General features: G+C 44.1%; 1 protein-coding gene across 2 annotated transcripts in view; it reads left to right on the top strand.

Annotated features, from left to right (window-relative positions):
* Pcl (polycomb protein Pcl) overlaps positions 1-22,789 on the top strand; it is a 117,964-nt gene that overhangs the window by 37,600 nt on the left and 57,575 nt on the right. For both annotated transcript variants that reach the window (XM_084589446.1, XM_084589447.1), the window contains exons 7-9: positions 1,357-1,457; positions 2,599-2,623; positions 5,812-5,852. In XM_084589446.1, the coding sequence (XP_084445572.1) occupies positions 1,357-1,457; positions 2,599-2,623; positions 5,812-5,852 (167 nt within the window). The remainder of the gene's footprint in view (positions 1-1,356; positions 1,458-2,598; positions 2,624-5,811; positions 5,853-22,789) is intronic.

Below are 22,789 nucleotides of genomic sequence, written 5' to 3' on the forward strand. Positions count from 1 at the left end.
TTCTGCCTCATGCTCCAATATCTGGTAACGTAAGGTTAATGTTACCAGTGAATTGAACATGGAGGCCTACCTCGAGACAGTTCAGTTGACTGGGTTATGTATGCTGCTGAGCCAAAGTAAAATTTTTCTGCCCACTTGCATCTCAAAATTTTGCTGCCATACTGGTGGTGTTCTTTCTCTGCAGCTTGTGGTCGCTGATTATTATGGTTGCATGCAAAGTATGCGAACAAATATTGTGATCTTGAAATATGTGGCAGCAGTTGTGATTGTCGAGAATAGGCATTATGTGAAGCTGTTCAGTGGATAAATAGTAAATCTCTCTTTGCCCCACCCCCTTCTTTAAAAATATTTTCATTGTCCTCAGCTCCATCTTACACATGTGATTGAGTCTTTTCTATGTCTAGGAACCATTGCTTTGGCTTAGGATATGCACTAGTCTCTGTGTGCATATACCATGTGCATCTGATCTCACGGCAGCACTGAAGTGCTCAGGCATAGAACATTGCTTAAGAGGGTGCACGGCCAGAAACCATCTTTCATGCTCACAGCAACTGTTTGGTTTGGCCCAACAGGGCAAAATAGTGACAACAAAGTAGGGAAGCTGGCTGGTGCAGCAGTATGTCTGCTTGTCACTCTTACTTCCTGGTTTGGGGAATTGGCACCAGATTTTACAGCTGTTTGGCAAACATCTGGGTGTCTGGGAAGGGAACAAAGGAATTTGTCTAGCTCTCACAGGAAAGAATGAAGAAAGGCATAGATGCCTTCATCTTCCACGGTGTAATGTAAAGATGGTCCCAAATCAATGTGAAACATATATCTTTGATGTGTGGAAAAATTCAACTACTTCACCCAGTCTGCTGATAAGGCAAACATCAGAAGCACAGAACTGATCAGGTTCATCATGTGATCAGCAGGATATGCTACGTGTAGCTTGCTATGTACAACAGTCCTGGCCATATTATGGAGCATGCCTAGTGAAGATATTGAAGTGCTTTGTGCAAATTCTACCACATGCTTAAGGTTCACTTGCGTATGAGCGCAATAAACCATATGTCTTCTCCATGAAATGTATAGAAAAATTTCACGATGCTGAAGTGCAAGTTTTTTCTCTTGCATGCTTTGTTTATATTGTTGAGCATTTGCTAAAAACGAAGTAAACATGCCTCTACGGAGCTGTGAACATTTTTATGCTCGCAATAGCTGAAATAGGGCTCATTTTGTGCAACTGTGCGGGAAGTGGTGTCGAAAAACAATATTTAAATTCAGCATTAAGTGAATGAGGAAGCCTACTGCCACCATATTACTTTACTGTCATCAAGCTGTATTTTTATTCATTGCTGTTTCCTGCAATAAAAGGCTTTCACCAAGCATGCCATACACCCAAGATAAGTGACCAAGTCCTTCTGCCAAATATACCATGGCACTGTCGAAACTGCGTTCCGGTTGGCTCTGTGCGGGTGAGAGCTTGGTTTTCTTTCTTGTTCATGCTAAAGTTTATTATCCTATACAAATGGGAAGATGGAGATGGCAGCTTGTGTAGCCTGTTGTATCATTTCATTGTGATTCTTTGAGGAATTGGGCCAAGGTTGTGCCAGTCACGTTTTGTCTGTCTTATGATTGACCAAATAATGCAGCCTGTCTTGTTCTGGATACTTAAATGGGCTCACAGCTGAATATTCTGCTTTATCAGGTTGTGAGCTTATGCTATGGTAGTGCTAGGGCTATTTATTTTTATTTTTTTGCTTAAGGTTGGCACCTTGACATTGGTGGGCGAGTAAGGGAAAGGGTTAACAAATAATTTGCTTATATCAGTAGAGGCTTGCAAAAACATTTAATTTAGGATTAGAATAGAGAACCACGTGAAAAGGAGATAATGTGCAGTAAAATTTTGACACTGATATTCTATCCTGCAGTGTGTCCACACATTGGTGTGTATAGATCAGGTGGTGTTAAAAACTTCGTTTTTTTTTTTTTTTTTTTTTTTAATGGCTTGGTATATTTTATTAGCATTTCTATTTCATTGCATCTTCTTGTGCAAAGAAATTTAATATTGAAAAATGGCTCTTGCCATCATGTCACAAATACAAGAGTCTAACAAGTGCAGTTCATTCAGCACATGGCAGTGTGCAGCCTTTGTCAAGAATGGACATCCAGGGATTTTACTTTTAACGACTGTAAGAGTTCTTGTAAAACCCATGGAAATTCTAAGCATCTGAGGGGTGAGGACAAGGGTTCCTTTCACTGCAGGTAGATCTTGAATTTTGGCAATACATTACGTGCCACTAAGCAAACTTCCGAAACTGGCACTGCAGGCTATATCTTTTTGACAAAGGTTGGACATCTATGTTTTCGTATGTATGCATTTGTGTGCAAGTGTACAAACCTGTATGTAATAGCTTAGGAGCATGTGGCATTTGGCAATCGATGGCCAGTGGTGATTAGTGATTTCTTATGGCTGCTTATGAAAATTTTATGGTGATTTCTTATGGCTGGTGCGGGAGTTTGCACTGAGTAGTACTTTTTCTTGGCAGCGATGAGTGCAATGGTCGCATATTATTGTGATGTCTTAGCTTCCTTTCTTTCTCTCTCATTTTACAGAAAAGTGCAAAAAATTACAAAAATGGTAAGTCACAGTTAATTGCTTAGAATATTGTAAACATGTTTCTTCCAAAGCTTGTTCCAGCTCTTCTACGATGGTGTGTGTCGTCATGGGGATAAGCTGGGCAATACCAGGGGATTCAAGCTTACTGCCAGAGGAAGACTTTTTGTTGAGTACCCTACTTGCTCATAGTCAGGCAAGCTCAGCTCAGAAAATGAGGGGCTTAAACCTTTATGTAACAAACTTCCATGTAGCCAATTCCTCGATACTACGTTTTCAATTCCCCAGTGCTGCCCCCACTGGAGTTTTTGCATTTGAAAACTTCATTACAAACATGTAGCGGCGGCTGACCTGCATGCAACGAACTCGTGGCGTCGACTATATCTTACCTAGTGTTGATTTACTGAAAATATCTCAAAACCCTTTGAGTTTCAGCCCGATAAAGCACGAGCTGACATGTGAGGAATGTCTACGGTCGTAACGAGTGACTGCATTGCATAGAACGCGCCGTGTTTTAGCGCTGATGGTGCATCTAAGGTCATGACTGACTTCATATACCGTATTTACTCGTGTAATGCTCGCACCCCCAACATTGGGTGTCAAAAATTGGAATTTTTTTTTCCTCGTATAACCACACCACCAATATTATCACTGCGAGAGTTGTCTGCTAGTAGTAACAAGCGCCATCTTTGGAGCGCTACTGAACCTAGCTGGCCTCGTGTGCAGGCGCTACCAGGTGGCGATAGCGTGCTCGGGTAGATCATCATCATCGGTTATGCTCGTCTTTTTCTTTTTTCTCCAAGATGCTCGTAGTCACCATTTTGCGAGGTGTCTCCACGTCTCGTTGTCATTGTTCCTTCGTTCCGTCCGTGTTACTTGCTTTGTTCCACCGTCTACCGTGTTCTTGGTGCCGCATCGCAGTGGGGCGGTACGCAAGTTATACAGCTATTTTTAAGTTGAAAGCTTTCGAGTTTGGGCTACAGCATAGCAACCGCGCTGCCAGCACACACTTCGATGTCAACGAGTTCTGTGTAGTGTGCTACTGGAGACAGTGATTGCAGTGCCGATACGGACTCTGATCAAGTCTCTGATCAAGAGTAGAACTGCATGGTCTGCTGTCAGCATTATACCACGGAACGCAGTGAGTGATGATGAGGCTGCGTGCGATAAATAAAGTGCTTTAGCAATTTATGCTTTTGGCGATCCTGTACTTTTATAACAAGGGTAAGTTCTGCTTGAAAGTAATGTTTTGGTTATATTTACAATAGCTCACCTAAGAATCCCGATTCGCACCTATTTAAATTTGCTTTTAGCTCTTCAAAACATTTGCTCAAAAATTTTCCCCGCATAATTATCGCATCCCCCAACTTAGCATCAATTTTTCGCGAAAAAAAAGTGCGACCATTTTGCGATTAAATATGGTACTTCGTTGTGTACGGGCAAACGCAGTAGACTCCACTGCTTTCGCTTTTGGAACATGGCATTGAGAAAAAATAAATAAGCGCGGTGAGTTGTATGTGCCAATCGCTGCCACGCAGTTGCTCGCGAGATTCTGGTGCCAATAGCTCTTGCGTGTCACTAGTGAGTAGCGGGACCAGCGGAGATCTTTGGCGACTCAAAGCAAAGAGTTCGTTTCCTGGAGCAACGGTAGTGTGTGAGAGAACGGTACATGAAGACTCAAGAGTCTTCACCTGGCGGCAGTGATGCCCTTGCTTCCGCTTGTCATTGAGGAACCTTAGTGTGCGCTCCACCCCTAGCCTGGCAATGGCGCCTCCAACAACCCCTCCCCCCTTCTTCCTTGCCTCTCTTGACGTGGCGGAAGCTGCTGCCGCAGTTACGCCACGCCCACGGCACGATCGCAAAACGTATCACCGCTTCTATAATTTCGAGTAATGGGGATTTACTGTAAACACTCAAGGTGACTTCCCTTACATTAAATTCTTATTCTGGTTTTCATTCTGCATTTTCACTTCGGGTATTCTAAAAAAAAAAAAACCTGGATGTAATGAAAAATCACAGACATTTTACAGTTCTGTTATAACCAGGTTTTACTGTATTACTTTTCCTGGTTTGTGAAGATCCAGATCAACCACACTGATGAACTTACAGTAATAGTCACATTTTTGTGGTACCACTGGCAGCAGAAAGCAATGTGCAGTATGTTGATGGCGGGAGGCAGAAAAGAGGTGTTGCACTTAAAGGCGGCCTGCTTTTTTGCTTGACCAAGGTGGCAAACTTGTGCTGTTTTATTCCAGGGGGGCTTCATGGCTGAAACAAAGCAGCAGGCTTAGTCTATCCTATGTGGAGGTCATTTCTGTGCCTTTCTGGAATTTGAGCTTACCCAGACATTCATCATACAGCCTGCATTTGGCAGCTTGTAACTTTCATCTCATCTGGGTAATGAAACAAGCTACAGGAAAAAATTTTATCTGCCATGTACACTTTGAAGGATTGGGTCTCATCTGCAGATAATTTTTGTTATTATTGGGGGCTATTGTTCATCACATTCATATATGCACTACCAAGGGCAGGACTAAATTGAAATAGTGTGTTGCTGTTTTTTAGTATGCGACAGTGGCATAGCCAGATATATTTTTTGAGGGTCTTATATGCTGGTAGTACAAAAAATATAGAAAGGAAGAGAGGGAGAAGCAGATGGGGAGATGCAGCGCTAAAAACATTACGGGGGCTGTTCTGACACTGAACCCTCTGTTAGCTGGCTGTTCCCTGCCGGCTATACAAGGAGCTTTTAAGGAGCAATACCATATTGTTAGTATTTGCTACAATTTCTTGAGGTGAAAGTAAATTGGAGGTATTACCGGTGCAATAATCATGATCACTTTGTAGGGCTGTCCTGATAATTCATTGCTGAAACTGAGAATTACACCTCCAACTTCTTTGGTGCCCCACAAATTGGCTTAAGAAACATCTTGGGCTTGGAGTAAACACTGGGCACTGGGGGAACATGCCAAGAGACAAAGAACGGCTGAGAAATAAGTGGTGGTGAGGATGGAGCATGCTGTGGATGAATGTGCTAGGTAGATGCCAGTTCCTCACATGGGGCAAGATATAGATGTGTGCATAGCTCATGATGGCAGTGAATAACTTTTACATGCTTATGACCATTTTAAGCTATGCTTTTACTGCCGGATTGACTATTCTTTAGAATTTTTTAATGTAATAGTAATTAAGCTTCAGTTTTTCTCTTTTAGGCACACCGGTACAAATGTTCAAGCTTGGCTTTCCATACAATGTAAGTTTCATGTTGTACTGACAGTATTCAAACCCCTTCATTGTACTTTTATTTACAGGTGCATTTATTCTATCGTTAAATTGAAATTCTACCATTTCGTCAGCGATAATATCAGTAATACTGTTGTTGATTTTATTGTGTCGAGCTCATGAAGTTGCTAGTCTTACTATGTCTTGTTACTGTGTAGCAGGAAATTTTTATCTCGGAAAATGGACTGTGACACTCACTTGGTTACAATGCTTCACTTCCCCTTTTGCATATACTGTGATAAGAGAAGTGGGTGTTTGAGGTTGGCAAGAATGTTTGCTGCCCTAAGGGACACAATGTGTGTCTAAAGACCGACATTGCTATCTCTCTATTGCCTCACTCACTGCTATTACTGGCAAGCCAAAGTCGTTGCATCATAATTCTATTGCACTCTTTCTTCTCGCACTTGCAAGTTGTCGTTTTCACTTCGTGCAAACTGCCAAAAGTGCTCCCTTCTTATGGGTGCATCATTTCCGAGTAAAACTAGAAGACCCATGAGTTTCTAAAACACTCATTTTGAAAGCTTTGAAGACCCTTAAATTCACGTGGGTACTGGAAACTTCTTGACTTTTACCTTTAGCTGTCTGACCACAGTGCAATGCTGAAAGTCTATCCTATTCGAATAGTACTAGTTGCACTTATGGTCAGCACAGTCTCTACTAAATGCCTGAAACATGAGCCGTGAAAACCCAGGCCTTTCTTATTCCTTCCTCTTTCTTGGGACTGTGACCAGTGCTTGTTATGGCAGCTGCTTGCAGCACACCGGCAACATCGCTGGCGAGATGTTTGAAGCTTGTGAGCAGATCACATCTACACATTATCGCCCCCTTCCCCCACAAGAGACATCTGTTAAAGCAGATGTTTGTGTGTACAATGTGATGCCACGGACCTGACCGCTAATGCTTAGCTATGCGTGCCATTGTTGTGTCTGGAGAATGCGAGATCCTGGAGATCGGGCTAATGATGGGTATTTGAACATTTGAAGTCACTCGGCAAAGACAACACTCCACTTATGTCCGCTCTTCCGCGGTGGTGCAGTGGTTAGGGCGCTCAACTGCTGTGCTCAAGGATGCGGAATCAGATCCCGGCTTCAGCGGCCACTTTTCGATGGAGGTAAAAAGCAAGGTGCCCATGTGCTGTGTGATGTCAGTGCACGTTAAAGAACCACAGTTGGCCGAAATTTCTGAAGCCCTCCACTATGGCATCTCTCATAGCTTGAGTCTCTTTGGGACTTTAAACACCATAAACCAGACCAAGCAGCGCTTAGGTCTTCGTTTCCTGTAGACTGCATTTTCATGCTGACCTGACTGGTGGAAATAGGCAGTCGCCTTTTCGTATCCTGCTATCCTCCCTTCCATCATTTGATTTTCTATCCTATTTTACTTCCTATCCTGTCTTCTCTTTTCTTTGTTATTTCTTTCTTCCTGGAAGCTAGGGTTAACCTTATGCAGCTAACCACTCTGCGTTACTTGCACTGTATTTGGTGATAGTTACGATGTACAACAGTTAGGGCATGACTTGCGTGCAAGCTTCTGTCCCACCCCCTTATTGGGCTCCTTGATGCGTAGCTCCCACCCTGGACCAAAAGCATCTTTCTACGGCTAGTTCTTTTTTCTTTTTCATCTGACTGCTTTTCTAAACAAGGGTGCACAGAGTTCAGAGGGCACTTCTTAATACACCTCCTCAAGCTGCCGTGTGATTCATAGTGAACACGCCAATAAAATTGCAAGACATCTCTTCTTTCATTGTTTGAAGGACTCTTATGCCATAGGCCAGGTATGTTGGGAAATGGAGATTTTCATTTAGAAGGGCTTTATCACCATCAGTATGAGAAAACTTTTAGCAGTCGGAGCTTTTGAGGATATGCCCCGTTGTAATTAACGTCATTTCTTATAATAACCTGAAGTACTAGACTGAAGAACTTGACGTTCTCAAAAGAACAAAACCAGTAGGGACAGCAACGAAATGGAAACTAAGCATTGGTCCTTACCTTCCCGTTGAGCACATTCCTTGACTCTGTGTGCCAAAAGTACAGCCACAGCTTGCAAAGGTGCTGATGGCCAGCTCATCCCATAGATTGCTGCAAAGTTCAACCACATGTTTGTGTAAACTGTGAGGGCAGCCATCTTGTTTACTCACACACCTCTGTATGGAAAAAAGAGATTTTCATACTTAGCGTTAAAGAAAATTTAACCTTTAGGGAAGCGTGCTAGCAACTTTTTTTTAGTTCAAAATCCAACTTTTCTCCATTGTGATGCAATGGGGCTCGCCATCACAGTGGTTTTCGGCACCTGCCCAGACCACATACAATACGCCTGGTGCAGTGTCATCTGTGCCCTAGGTACCGCTACTCCATCACCCACAAAGCAGTCATCACAGGCCCCCAGGAGAGCAGGCAGCAATTCCCCTCCTGTAGCGATGCAAACCTCAAGATAGTTGAGTCACTATCGAACTATTGATGGTAAAACTATTGATAGTACCATCAATAGCACTAGCATAAAACCAACCGCTCGCATTCACTGCATTCCAATATGGTGTCCCTCATAGCGGGAGTCTCTTTTGGACATTAAGCTCATTAAACCATGAAACCAGTCAGGTATTGCGAATGTTTTGGCAATATTGCTGGCCTCCAACTGCATAATTATGAGTAGTCTTACTATTGATAGCAATACTATAGATTGTTTATAGTTTCTTCACGCTATCGATAGCTAAAAAAAACTATAAATACTATCCATAGCCAATTTACCTATAGTTTTGCATCACTACTCTCTTCACATGCAGGCTGTGAAGTGGCATTGCCATCATAGTAAAAAGAAATGAAAGAAATGACATCCCAGTGGTTTGAAACAGTGGCAGCTACCTAATGCTCAAAACGACCAATGTGATGTGTATTCTTGAGCCACATCTAAATAACCCTGCGTGAACTAGACAGTTTTCAAATCAACTGGCAGAGCCTTATCTGATAGTTGGCGACTTTACACCACTTTGGTTTTTAGGAGGGTGGTAAGGCACAGGAGGCCTGATAAAATTCTATTCTGTGTAATAATATTTGTTTACTAAACAGGGGTAAACCTATATACTACTTCCACAGTTTGAGAGAACTGAGTTGTTGGGTTTATATTTTTGACACAGCTTTTATTTTTTAGCTGACTGGGCATTTTTTAGAAAAAAAGCCAGTGTGGTGGGGTAGTTCGAAAGTTGGCCTTTTAACATAGCCTCCCCCTTTAAGGTGAATAGCAGGTGCTTCTCATTCACATTTCTTTTGTTGGACATATTAAGGCAGGAGTCTCGAGCATGTGGCCTGCCAGCTCGAAAATTTCCAGCATTTGTTCCGAAAGCATGTGCCAACTTCACGAGTCTGCTTTACTATTAGACTCGTTTTCCAGCTGAAACAAAAGGAAAAGGCCTAGTCTCCAGATGGTACAAGTTCTTTATGAAACAGATGGGACTTCAGCTCCTAATTTGTACTGACTTCAAATGGATGTCAGGTGCCTTCAAGAGCAAGCTGCTGGACAGCCTGCCCTCTTTCATCTCCAAGTCTACAGTTTGTCTTTTGGGAATAAGTGATGGTGGTATTTATTATTAACCATTGTACCCTTTCAGCCATTGTGAACGGCCGCCCATCCCATCTGGCATCTAAGCAGAATCAAGCAAGCGCTGCTTTTCTTTCACAGGCAGAGTGGGAGGTTATTGTCTCGGGACGAGACTTTTGATTCAGTTAAATTTTTTTGATGTTTTTTCACAGCATTTATTTCCTGTTTCCATTTATTTGTTCCCGCTTCTGGCCCCTGAGGGATGAAATTTTCTCAATGTTGCCTGCATAGTAATAAGGGTTTGAGGCCCTGTATTAAGGGAACATTTTATTGAAGTGTCTAGTTCTCACACGCAGAGTCATTTTTGATGTACAAAAATAAAGCAAAAAAAGAATCCCAACAATTGACAGTCATTAACCTTGCAATGATGAAATTTCTTTCAAAGAATCGGTCACTTGCTGTCTGCCGAGAAGTAGACTGCTCCAAGTCCTGACGAAATAGACAATGAAATGCTGGCCCATCTGTCTGAGGCTGCTTTAGAGGCACTCTTAAGGTTTTTTAACGAAATATTTGGAAGAAAAAAACATACTTAAAGCATGGAAAAAGGCTTTTATTGTACCCTTTCTGAAACTTGGAAAACCATTGACTTCCTAACAACTGACCTAGTTTACCTCAAAAATACTGGTCAAGAAGCATTTACATGCAGACAGCACTACTGTCTTGCTGTCTTTTCCAGTCTAGAAAAAAACATTTGAATCAATTTGGAGGCTCGGAATCCTGCACAGCCTGGCAGACCTTGGCATCTGTTTCAGAGTGCTGAAATGTTTGAGTGTTTTTTTTTTTTGTTGGACCAATTATTTTGAAATATGTATGGATAGAACACGTTCAAGGTGCCTGATTCAAGAAAATTGTGTACTACAAGACTGTGTATGTACTACTTTCTCCATAATAAATATGAATTCTGCAGCAAAAATAATCTCAAAATCCATAATGTACTCGGTCTGTATTGAAGACCTCCAGATTGCTTGCACGTTGTCCAGCGTATCAACATGTGAGAGACAAATGCAGCTTACCGTAAATAAGCTAGCAATATGGGCAGATAAAAACTGTTTCAGATTCTCCACCTAGACTGTTCTCTTCTTGCTTTGGTGAGGCCTGAAAAACTGATCCTACCCTCTATCTCAATGACACTACCAGTAAAACATGAACCAAAATTTTTTTGCATAAATCTTTGACAGAAAACTCATTCCTGCCTCAACTAAGCACTCTGGGAAAGAAAACAAATTTCACAAGAAATGAACTCCATCAAAACATCATCGAAACAGCTAAAAAATAGTCTTGCATGAAAGGGGCAGAAATTAAAGCTTATATTGGAAGTGAGAGTGGAAGGAAACTGGAAAAGGGGCTTCTTCATTGTGCATAGATATAAACACTGAATGTTATACTCTTGGCAACTGTAGAAAAAATAGTATGTAAAGGCGTCGAGAGCAATATTTACTTGGGCTAGCTAAGCGTAGTCTTAGCACTGCAACCCAGAAATGCTGTCGCACCGTGACTTGGTCATATATTATATAGGGCAGCAAAGATCTCAAAGCATTATAAAGAGGAGGGAAGAGGAGGGAAGGCACCAGGCCGCCTCTGACTGCATTTAATCCTCTGCTGCTCCCCCGGCTGTCAATACTGAAACCACATAGCACCCCCAATCTCAACTGCGCACCTCATTATCAAACCACCTCTTCCTGGTTCCGCTTGCAGATTCGCAACAATAACCTCATAAGAATTGACAGCAATGAGAGAGGGTATATGTGTGCTGCACAAGCTCACAGCAAGGAAATTTATACCTGCCCCATAGGTGCTGCATGAGGTTAGTACAGGGTTAACTGAAAGAGAAATGCAGTCCACATCAGAATCAAATAATAAACAAACTACTTTTTGTAAAGCCTATGTAAGAATTGATATCTTGTACAGCCACCCAAATCTTTAACTGGCATGCGGGACTGCCGCATTTTTTCTGAATTTCAGTCTTACAGAGGAGCTAACCTGAGAAAAGTCCAAGTATAAACTAGGGCTCACCAAACCCTTGCTTAAGGCGTAGGAGCACAGAAAAGGTGGCAATTGCGCACGCCAATTAAAGATATAGGCGGCTGTACACAAATAGAGCATTTTCAGTAAGGGTGTCCAAGTATTTGTTGTTGCGGATACGAATCGAATATCGGTATGTTGTTTGTTTCATATGCGAAAGTGCATTGGACACAAGATTCTCCCCACATTGGGCAGCGGTGATTTTGCTGCCCACTGTCGCTGTTTGACACTGCAGCGCTCACCACTGGCCTTTCAATTTATTAACGCTTACTCATATTTTTTTCTCTTGCACCCACGTGCTTCCTCCTCTCTTTGAGTACCCCAAGTTCAGCGACTGTTGCGGTTTGAAGATGTTTCACTGCACGATCTGTGCGGTGAAGCACCCTCAAAATGCAACGGGGCTGTTAGTAATGAGGCACCACTGCTACTTGTATCACACTGCAAAAAAGGGCTGCGATGAGACTTGTGATTTTTGAGCAGTTCTTTGACACTCTCAACAGTGTGCACAAAACAAAGCGTGCAGTGAACCCGCGATAAATCGCCTTTATCTCATCTCAGTTATATAGACAGCCTTATTCCATGTGTCATCAAATAAAATTGGCATGATCCAAATGCTTTTCAGCAGTGTCTTAGGCCCGTTCGATAATTTGAACTTTCGGATAATTCGAGCATTTTTTCTGAAAGCCGAATTAACGAGATTTTGCTGTATCTGCCATGTGGCCTCCGCTTTCATCTTTTACCTGATTTCAAAAAAGTAGCGTTTCTGAAAAGCTGCATTTTCCTTTTCATGTAATACTACCATTAGCTCAGAGCCTACTTATGTGGCATGTTTATGCTGTCAACCAAAATGATCCATTCTTCACCATGATGTGGTGCCATTGGACGTCTTTCATTCTGGAAAAACCAGCGTAAACCAAGTGCGCTGTCGCTCTAGCGAGGCCTTGATGCGTAAACAAAGGCAACAAACGGTTTTGAGTACTGCCATGCACTGGCGATGCATCTACAAAGGAAAACTATACAGCTGTCTGTGCTGTCTTTTCTCTTTTTTTTTTTTTTTTTTCGTTTTTGAAACATCTGTTGGGGTGCTATTATTTGGTTTAGACCCCCCCCCCCCCTTCATCTTAACATCTTAAAATGTCCACCTCTCAGAATTTTATGAGGTGAACCTTGATTGATTATATTAGAAAATACATTGAAAATTTTAAAATTCACTTCAGTTTCACTGCACTGTGCGCTTCACCGCAATACTTGACCACGTGTACTGTGCAGTGGAGCATCCTCAAAACACGACGGGGCCGTTTCATGAAGAGGGCCTTCCAGGCAGTGTGTGCAAAGTAGAGCACTTGACAAAACTTCATTTGCACTTCGGTTTCACCTCGAATACAGAAAACCGTTGTGAAGGTTACTCTGATGGCAATGGTTTTCAATAATTTTTTGGGGGCTCATTCGGTAATTCGAGCTCTCGGTTAATTCAGACATTTTTTCTGGTCCCTTGAATTAATAAGAGCTTACCGTATTAGCAGTGAAATGGCAGCTCCATCTGCTTTTATGCAGGTCCTGTATAAAATAACTGGTGTACAGAGTGAGTGACTAATAATTTTATTTAGCGTCCGACAGGGTTTAGCACGACCGGGCCTAAGTCTCCCATAAGCAGTCTCGAGGTATTTTCTTTTCACCGCTTCGGGAATCTGCTGGACGACTCAGAGTTGGTCATTGAGGCTGGAGTTGTGCAGAGTGCGCCTCGACAAGAGGGTTTCAGGATTAGCACCGGGCATTTGTCCCTTACACTCGCAGAGGGTGTGTTTAAGTGTGGCTACGTTTGTCTTGCAGACCTTGCATGTGTTGGTGTCATATATTTCGGGGTAAATCTTGTTATGCTACAGTGGGTCCAGGTATGTCTTTTTTTGTAATTGCTTCAAGATGACTGCCTAAGCTCTGCATAGTTTGTTGCTAGGCAGAGAGAAGGTCCAGCGGTCCAGGTACAAAATCCTGTATAATATTATACTGGATTTTTTTAGTATGGTGAATGCTCCTGTTCAGTTCTAATTTAATTTTATTTGCAGATACTATGTGAATTTTGAAATAAATGTGATAAACAATGTTTGCTGTGTTTTAATTTTTAGCTTTTTTTTTTCTTTCACTGATAATATTGTTACGCCGTTCAGCGGTTTCGCTGTTATCTATACGGGCGGCCCTTCACAGTGGTCACTGATCATCATTCCCTGTGCTGGCTGATAAACCTCCGTGACCCATCTGGCCGTCTTGCACGGTGGGCAATCCGTTTACAAGAGTTTGATTATACAGTTTCGTACAAGAGTGGACGCCGGCACGCTGACGCGGACTGTCTCTCACGTTTACCGCTTCCCACAACGGAATGTGACGCCGACAATTTTGATCATTACATCGCTGCGGTTGTACCTCCATTCCCCGATACCCGTACGTTCCGCACTGAGCAGAGGAAAGATGAGAATCTCCAACCATTCTTTACCGCTGCAAAGGACCCTACAGCTTCTAGTCCCTATTGTATACGGAGTGGTCTTTTGTACAAAAAGGACTATTCTCCCACTGGTCTCCGCTACCTTCTGGTGGTGCCCGTCAGCCTATGCTCCTCTGTTTTGCGCGTTATGCACGACGACCCCACTTCGGGACACCTGGGATCTGCGCGGACGCTCTATCGCATCCAAGAACGTTTCTACTGGCCCCGGATGCGTGAAACCACTGAAAAGTATGTGGCTAGCTGTGCTCAGTGTGCGAGTCACAAACGCCCCGCCGGCACTCTTCCTGGTCTTCTTCATCCGGTGACGCCTCCAAGATCCCCTTTTGAGAAAGTCGGGGTAGACCTCTTGGGACCCTTTCCCAAGTCTCATTCTTGCAACCGCTGGATCGTCATCTGCACTGATTACCACACTCGTTACTGTGAGACGGCAGCCCTTCCATCGGCTACTGCACACCAAGTCTCCCTCTTCCTGTTGCACTTTGTTATACTGCGCCATGGGCCTCCCCGAGTGTTGATCAGCGACCGAGGGCGTCAGTTCACCGCTGATGTTGTCGAAGAACTCCTTCGTTTGTGCCAAACGCAGTTCTGACATTCTACCCCGTATCATCCGCAAACAAATGGATTGACCGAGCGAACCAACCGGACACTCACCAACATGCTTTCAATGTACGTCGCCGCCGACCACAAGGACTGGGACACTGTGCTACCATTTATAACATACGCATACAACCCCGCCCAACAGGAAACAACAAGTTACAGTCCATTCTTTCTCCTCTATGCTCGGTCTCCTCGACACATCCTCGACACCATCCTCCCGTTCTCCACAGACGACGAACCTGAGATTGCTGAGATCCTGTGCCGGGCTGAAGAAGCCCGCCGGATAGCCCGCTTGAGAACTCTCGCCTCACAAAAGCGCTCGAAATCCCGCTACGACGACCACCATCGCCACGTCACCTACCTACCTGGAGATATGGTCTGGCTTTGGCGTCCATTAAGGAAGCGTGGCTTAAGTCAGAAACTGCTCGCGCACTATATCGGTCCCTATGTTATCCTCGAGGCAATTAGTGACCTCACCTATCGGATTGCGCGCCTTACCAAAAGTGGCCGACGTTCTTCACGAACTGAGCTTGCCCACGTCGCACGTCTGAAGCCCTGTCATCCTCGTGCTGACGATTGATTCGCCCGGAGGGCTTCGCCTGCGACGGGGGAAGTGTTACGGACTTGTTCTCAAACAGAGCAAGGAGGAAGAGAGAAGGAAGAGGAAGAAGAAGTGTGCGCGCCCGTTCGACCTCTGTCTTGTGGCACTTGTGTCGTTCCCGCTAGCCGTGTGTACCTAGCGTACTGAACCGACTAGAACGTCTCCGTCGCGACGCTAAGGGCGTAACAATATATTAGATATTCGAAGCCATTTTCTTTCCCCCATATTTGTATTTGATTCATATTCAAAAAAAAGTTCATACCCAATGGCTCGAACTACCTGGCATAGTGAAGCTTTCACTTCAAAAGTACAATATTTGCTTACTCCTGGTATTCAGTGAAGTGATCCTGAGCAGTCTTCAAATTGGACACACACATACAATTTTTTTTTATCAAAGAAAACAAACCTGCCTTTCAAGCAGGTGAAGTACTCGAGGTGAACCAAATTAACGCAGGAGCATTAAATGCCCCATTGTCCAAAATATACGGCATCTGTGTTGTGAGTCAAAAATCGTGGACATGGCTCTCTCTGGTAGGTGGAAGTTGGTGGCTGGCTTGGCTCTGATTGGTCATAGGGTTGCCTGATGTACCACGTGACATGGCCGATTTAGCAGGCTGATCAGGATCAGTGCTGAGTCAGACATGCTACCACTAGACCACTTGGGCATCTTTGTGCAGCTTGGTTATAGTCTGTTTCACGTACAGGTGAAAACTCTAGCAATTTCTGCTGCAGCAACTCAAAAGCCGGTTTTAAGCTGTTGCAGCAGAAGCGACGCAGTTCCAACATGTTGCAGATTTTTTGCTGTGTCGCTGCCGCTGGCCGCTGAGTTCGCCTGATCGCTTGCATGCGAGCCAACCTTATGCGGGGCTTAATATTGCAAATTGAGAGCTTAGTACAAGTAGCAAAGTCTATGTATGTGAACAAAGATACACTTGGAGGCATAGCTAATGTCCCCTCCTCCTAATTTTTTGTATTTCCTGCTCATAAATTGAGAAACTGCAAAAAGCATTTGTCTATTTTATAATTGCATTCCATTCCACCCCAGCCTACTCCTAGGGGAAAGCACAGTTGTAGACTTAACATATATTGCTAGTTTAAAGCAAAGTAAAGGGCTATTTCTAAACACTATAGCCAGCCTGCAATGAAGTTTGCTGTGGCGATCGCCGCACCGTAACACATCCTAGTGAGAAGAGCAATTTTTAGGGCATTTTCACGCCACCTGCATGAGCTTAAAGGGATCAGAATGCATGCTCTGTCAAAGCTTTGCATGGCATGTGTCAGATAACTGGGCTATAATTGAGACCGCCTGGAAGAGGATGTTATCTGTCACATGCATATCTATAACTGTACAGAATATACTCTATCGTTTATCGTGAACCAGGCGGCTAACGGCTGCATTTTTCAGGCACGCTGCAGGACAATTGCAGCACCACCTAAGCTGTGCAGGCTTACTATAGGTTTAACACTTGTTCTCCTTCACTGTAACAGATACGCATTTTAAAAACCTTGTGTGTGGTGAATGATAGCCTCAATTGCTTATGCACCATAAAAACCAACACAGCACAGCTTGTGTTGCTGCTGTTTCATCCATAGACAGTGCCAGTAATATTTTTATTTCCTCAGTTCCTTTATCGTAACCTCGGTGGAACTGAAATGCTGTTTCAATGCGCTCTGCAATATTAGCGGGGCCGCTGGATGCATAGCCATAGTGTTGTACACAAGTAGGTACTTAAGTGCTTGAGAAAACTTGGGCAGAAATTTTGGCATAAGAAGCTTTTTAGTACAGTTGCTTAAAAAGGTGCGAAGAACTTTTTTAGTATTCAAGGAGTTAAAAAAATTTTTAATGTGTGAATCTGGAAGGTAAAGCATGCGAAGTGCTTTTGCATTAGCATTTATATTCTTGACATAATCGCAAACTGAACACACAAGGATGTTTTGCCTTCTTGCAGCATTGGAGAAATGAGAAACAATGTTGAGATCATCAATGTTTGAGTTGTTCTGCTTGCGTTTACAGCTGTCCGAGCCCCACCAGATGCCACCAAGCAACGCCCTGGAGGCCTTGCCTTTGGCAGCATATGTTTTCTTCCTTCAATTCAGTGTTGAAGCGCTGAAAAGCGTCGTCATCCGTGACGTTATCACGCGGCGCCCTACCTGTCACTGTGCGCTGTAAAGGAGTATGAACATCGCAGTTTTAATTGGCGATTGCATCATCATTTCAAATGCTAACTCAAGAAAGCTCCATGTGCTACATATGCAAGGTACCTTGAACTCCTGAAAGCGCATCGAATTCTAGGGTTAACAGGATGCCGCATGCAGTGCGCCATGTTAGCCCAGTTAATGGAGCTGTGGGTAATAAGGTGCAAAATTAAAACACTCTGATCTAGAAAAAAAATTGTACGCTGAGTCTGTACTTTGGGAATCACATTGCTTTAATGCTTTTAGTCCTTGTGTTCTGTACAATTTCGGTGCTCAGTGAAGGTTGAAATTAATCTGGGGCCCTGTACTATGGCATCCCTTATAGCCAGCTTCTCTTTGCGGTGTTAAACTCCATAGAACAATTGAAGTTAAACCTGTATGTAACGAACCTCTATGTAGTGAATTCCTTGATATTATGAAGTTTTCAATTCCCCAACACCGCTCCTATTGAAGTGCGTGCATTTTAAAACTTCATGTAACGGACGTCGCGGCGGTTGACCTTGATATAACGAACTCGCGGCGCCAACTATCTCTTAGCTAGGACTGAGTTACTGAAAATATGATAGAACCCCATAAGATTCATGGCGATATAACACTGACGGGAGTGGAACGTGTATGATCGCAAATTGTAGTGTTTAAGTACTGACGGCACATATACATGGCAAACACAGCAGTCTTGCTGTTGTCACATTTGGAATGTGGCACTATAATACCTTAGGCTCAAAAGTAGGGGGGGGAAAAAATAAAAGACGGGGCGAGCAGTGTGCATCCATCGTTGGCACGTGGTTGCTCGCGAACTCCTGCGCACTGGTAGAGGGAACAGTGGAGAGCACCAGCAACAAAAGGAGAGTCTGTTTCCTGGGGCAGCGGTGGTGGGCGAGTGGGGACATGTGCAAAGATGCAGGTGCCTCCTCACTTGGCGTGGCGTGAACGCGCGCATTCTTCCCCCAGACTGACTCCTCCCCCACCCTCCTCTTCCTGCCCCCTGCTTCCTCGTAGACGCATGTGAGCCGCAGCAGAGATGAAGGCTGTTGTCATACGCCTGCCGCGGGCTCAGAGTGATCACGTTTCAGGGCTTCTTTAAATTGGAATAATTCTGATTTACTATAAATACATTCAAAGTGGTTTGTTTCCTTCACATTCAATTCTTAATTTGGTTTTCATTATGCATTGTCATTTTGAGTCTTCACGCGAAAGCTGCATGTAACGAAAACCGGGATGTAACGAAAAATCACGGACATTTTACAATTTCGTTAAGTCAGGTTTACTGTATTCACTTAGAATTCTCGTTTTAGCATCATATTGAAACACAATTTGGCTTCCAAGCAGGCCAACATTTTTCTGCCGTTTACTATGAGTAACAAATGAATACAAGTTTTTTGGATGCTTAAATTTCGTACATGATTCGTGTTTCACAATTTGTGCATTCCAGAGTCAGTGTATAGATTCTTCTAAAATTTTAGACGTGTGGAAACCAGTGCTGTCCCACTTTCTCCCGACCTCAATCATGCGGCAAACAGTTGCGAGACCACTGTGCATGCGTGATTGTGCATTCACACCACTGCCAGAGGAGGCTATATCCTGAGTCCTTTATTGTGAAATTATAAAGATATCGGTGAAGGCCCTGAGCACATGCCAGAAGTGACAGACAGCATGGTGCCCCACACCACCAGCAGAATGGGGCACCCAGGATTTTTGAAATGAGTCCTTGTGCAGACCAACCTTGCAATGTTGCGCTAACACTGCTGCAAACAGAATCATGTTGATTGTTTCATCACCATGATGTGAAATTTCAGCATGTCCTTTTACATTATTATATGTATCAATGAACAAAGGTTTGGGGTGCATTTAGCCACCGATAGCAGGTTTGATGTAACTCTTCAGGGGTGAGTCCTTATGTTTAAACATGGAAAAAGCTAGCAAGGAAGCATGAGAAAAATAAAATGGTGGTGCTCTCAGTAGTGAAAACAGTCGCAACCACGACGCAACGCTTCACAGTCCCACATTTTCTCATTGTGATTCCTTGCAATAGTTAGCTTTGCACTTTTCATCTAATTTCAGTGGTTAAAGCTGTAATCGGTAAGTGTTGCTTGCCTCGAAGTTGGTTTCCAGTGACACCACAGTTCCTTTCGAAAGCCAATGCCAACAGAGCACTTGCCTCGGGCAGTTTGCTTTCGGAATTCTTATCTTTTGCCGTCAACTTCATTTGAGCCTTCCATGTGGCGGTCACATCATAGTTCCCACAGCAGCATGTTTGCTTTCGCATGGGACCTTTTTTCACATTGTGCGCTTGTCAGCGTCATGGTGAACACTGCAGTTGCGATGTCCAAGTTTATGGATTGAGACACTATGCGGTATGCATGACGTGTCAACATAGTGTGATGTTGCAGTACAATCATGCGAAGTGTCATAGCGTGCGTAAGACTATCGACTGCTTTTTTTTAGCAGGTTATTTTCTTTAATTTTTGAGCTTCAAAATACATTGAAGGTCTTCTATATTTTCGTATATTGATATTTGCTCCGAAGCCTGCAGTGATCGGCATTGTTCGCTTTGATATTCGAAACAGTCAAGTATGTATTTGCAGAACAATACACCAAGCGTCTGCTGTAACAGATGCCCCCTGCTGTGGGCCACAGCTGAGGAAATCACAATTCTGCGATCATATTGCGTAGTTGACAGATGTGGCAATCCGGGAGCACAGCATTTCGTTTAATGAATAATTCAAGCGAAATTCCTGAGATGCAAGGCTAAATAAATTAAAAACCTTAAAGTGTACACGTGGTTTTGAAGGCCTCTCAAAGCTCACTTGTACACTTAACAGCCTACCAAAGTCTATACGCTTGCATCATACCAAAGTGCGATTGGGTATTTGTTCTGCCATATGCACGCGTTGCGGCTACATGCTGCTGCACTCAATGCATTGGTGAACAACATAACTGATATAACACTGGCAGAGAGCAGCTCAAGGCAGCTGCCCCGCATTGCACCTTGCCACCGCCGTGAACCTAGTCTCAGCAGGCTGGCAGGTTACGGTAGCCTTTAGCTCATGTGACCACGGTGCCACTTTCTGTTCGAAGTGAAATTGAAAACGGTACACTTTTATTTACCTGTCTACCTCTTACGAAACAATTATAGCAGGCTATTTATTATCCCATGCTACAATGAAGTCAATAATTGTTCACATTAAGCATGTCATGCTGGATCATGACATCCTCTGTTGGCCTTTGGCGCTTAAGATTCTTTGCCATGCTCTCAAACATAGCAATGATGTCGCCTGGCGCCGTGCCAAAACAAATTGAACAGTTCGCTACTCTTGATGCAACTCAGGGCAACTGCCTAGCCATCATATATTTCCATTTCACTTTGGAATTCAGCAGCTAATGACGCATAAGTCCACCTGAAGACTGCTGGCTAACATAATTTTGTTTGTGCAGACCATTCGGGGCCTTCTTTATGCATGATCAAGCTGTTGACACCGCTTACGTCTGTGTGAAATTCAGTCTCGGCATTTTCATTAAAGTAGCCTAGAACAGGAGGGGACTGTAGGCAGCGCTTAAGTTCGTTGAAGGCTTGTGCTTTTAGCGCTTCCCATTTAAAAGGGACGTCAGCCTTTATAAGCTGAGTCAACGGCTCGGCGATGCGCGAAAAGTTACTGACAAATCGCCGAAAGTGAGCGCACAGCACAAGGAATCAGCGCACAGCCTTATTGTCGGCAGGCTGTGGGATCTGTGCGATCGCAGTTGTTTTCTGCGGGTCCAGGCGAACTCCTTCCTTGCTCACAATTTGGCCCAGGAACAGCAGTTCCTCGTAGGCTGAGTGGTGTTTCTCTAACTTCAGTGTTAGCCCTGATGATTTGGTTGCTTCTAGCACTGTCTGAAGCCTTTTCATATGCTCTTCAAAGCTTGAGGAAAAGACAACGATGTCGTCTAAGTACATCAGACAAATTTGTCATTTCAAGCCAGGCAACACAGTATCCCTTACTTGCTAGAACATTGCTGGTGCAAAGCAGAGGCCGAATAGCATTACCTTGAACTCGAAGAGGCCGTCTAGCGTGATGAATGCAGTTTTCTCGTGGTCTCTTTCGTCGACCTCAATTTGCCAGTACCCGTTCTTCAGGCCCATCGACGAGAAGTACTGATTCAGTGTGTCGTCGATGCAGGGGAGTGGGTAGGCATCCTTCCTGGTTATGCTGTTCAAGCGGCGATAATCAACGCAGAAACGAAGTGTTCAGTCTTTCTTCACCAGAACGACGGGAGCCACCCATGGGCTGTTGGATGGCTGGATGACGTCGCGAAGCATTTCATCGACTTGCTCCCGGATGGCTTGGCGTTCTCGCGGCGATACACGATAGGGGCTTTGACAAAGAGGCCAGGCGTATTCGTGTACGATAATGCAGTGCTTTGACAGCGGCGTCTGTCGCACCTTCACCGCTGACGAAAAGCACTTGCAGTAGCTTTCAAGAACAGTGTGAATCTTGGTTTATCTCCTCGGGCATAGTGCAGGGTTGATATCGAACGGTGGATGCTAGCCCTGGTCAATTTGGTCATTATCGAGATCGTTGGGAAGAGCAAAGACACCTCTGATGTCTGCTAACTCGTCGAGGAAGGTGACCGTTGTTTCCTTGTTGTGATGAGGGTATTCTTCGGTGAGGTTGGTTACCATCACCTGAGCTTGTTCATTCCGGAAATGGCGATGCCTCTTGCGATACCAAGTCCTCTATCTATTAACAACTGGGTGTTCCCTTCGACGGTGACGATCTCTCCTCTACCCACAGAGACGATGGCGCTTGATCGGGGCGGTACGGTCAATTCTTTGTCGAGGACGTTGAGAGTGACATGATGGGTCAAGTTGTCGTAGCAGGTAGGACTTTGTCCGTCGAGAGCTTGATAAGCTTAGATCGGAGGTCGATGATCCCCCTTTGTTCATTCAGAAAATCCATGCCAAAGATCACGTCACGCGAGCATTGCTGTAGGATGATGGAACTGGTAGGGTAGGTACGTTTATTTACTTTAACCCTTGTGGTGTATCGCCCCGACGGCGTAATAAGGTTACCACCAGCGGTGCGGATGAGCGGGCCATCCCAAGTGGTTGTCACTTTCTTGAGCTGGGCGGCGATTGGTCCACTGATGACAGAATAGTCAGCTCCAGTGTCCACTAAGGTAGTAACCGTCGATATTCACTTCAAAGTCACTTGTTCGTGTCCTTGCATTGTGCATGGGCCTTGACATCCGATCTCGGCTCCCTCGTGTACTGAGGTCGCAGCTGGAGCACACCATTGTCACTTGCCTAAGTGGCAATGTCCGCTTGGAGTCTGGTTGCGTCGTCGTGGAGGCTGTCGTCATGCGTAGCAGCTGTGTCACTTTGAAGTGTGGGCGCTTCGAGGGCATCTTCATAAGGAGCGTT

The sequence above is a fragment of the Amblyomma maculatum genome, chromosome 1 (assembly GCF_055883805.1).
Source record: "Amblyomma maculatum isolate TAMU_Amacu chromosome 1, ASM5588380v1, whole genome shotgun sequence".
NCBI classification, from domain to species: domain Eukaryota; kingdom Metazoa; phylum Arthropoda; class Arachnida; order Ixodida; family Ixodidae; genus Amblyomma; species Amblyomma maculatum.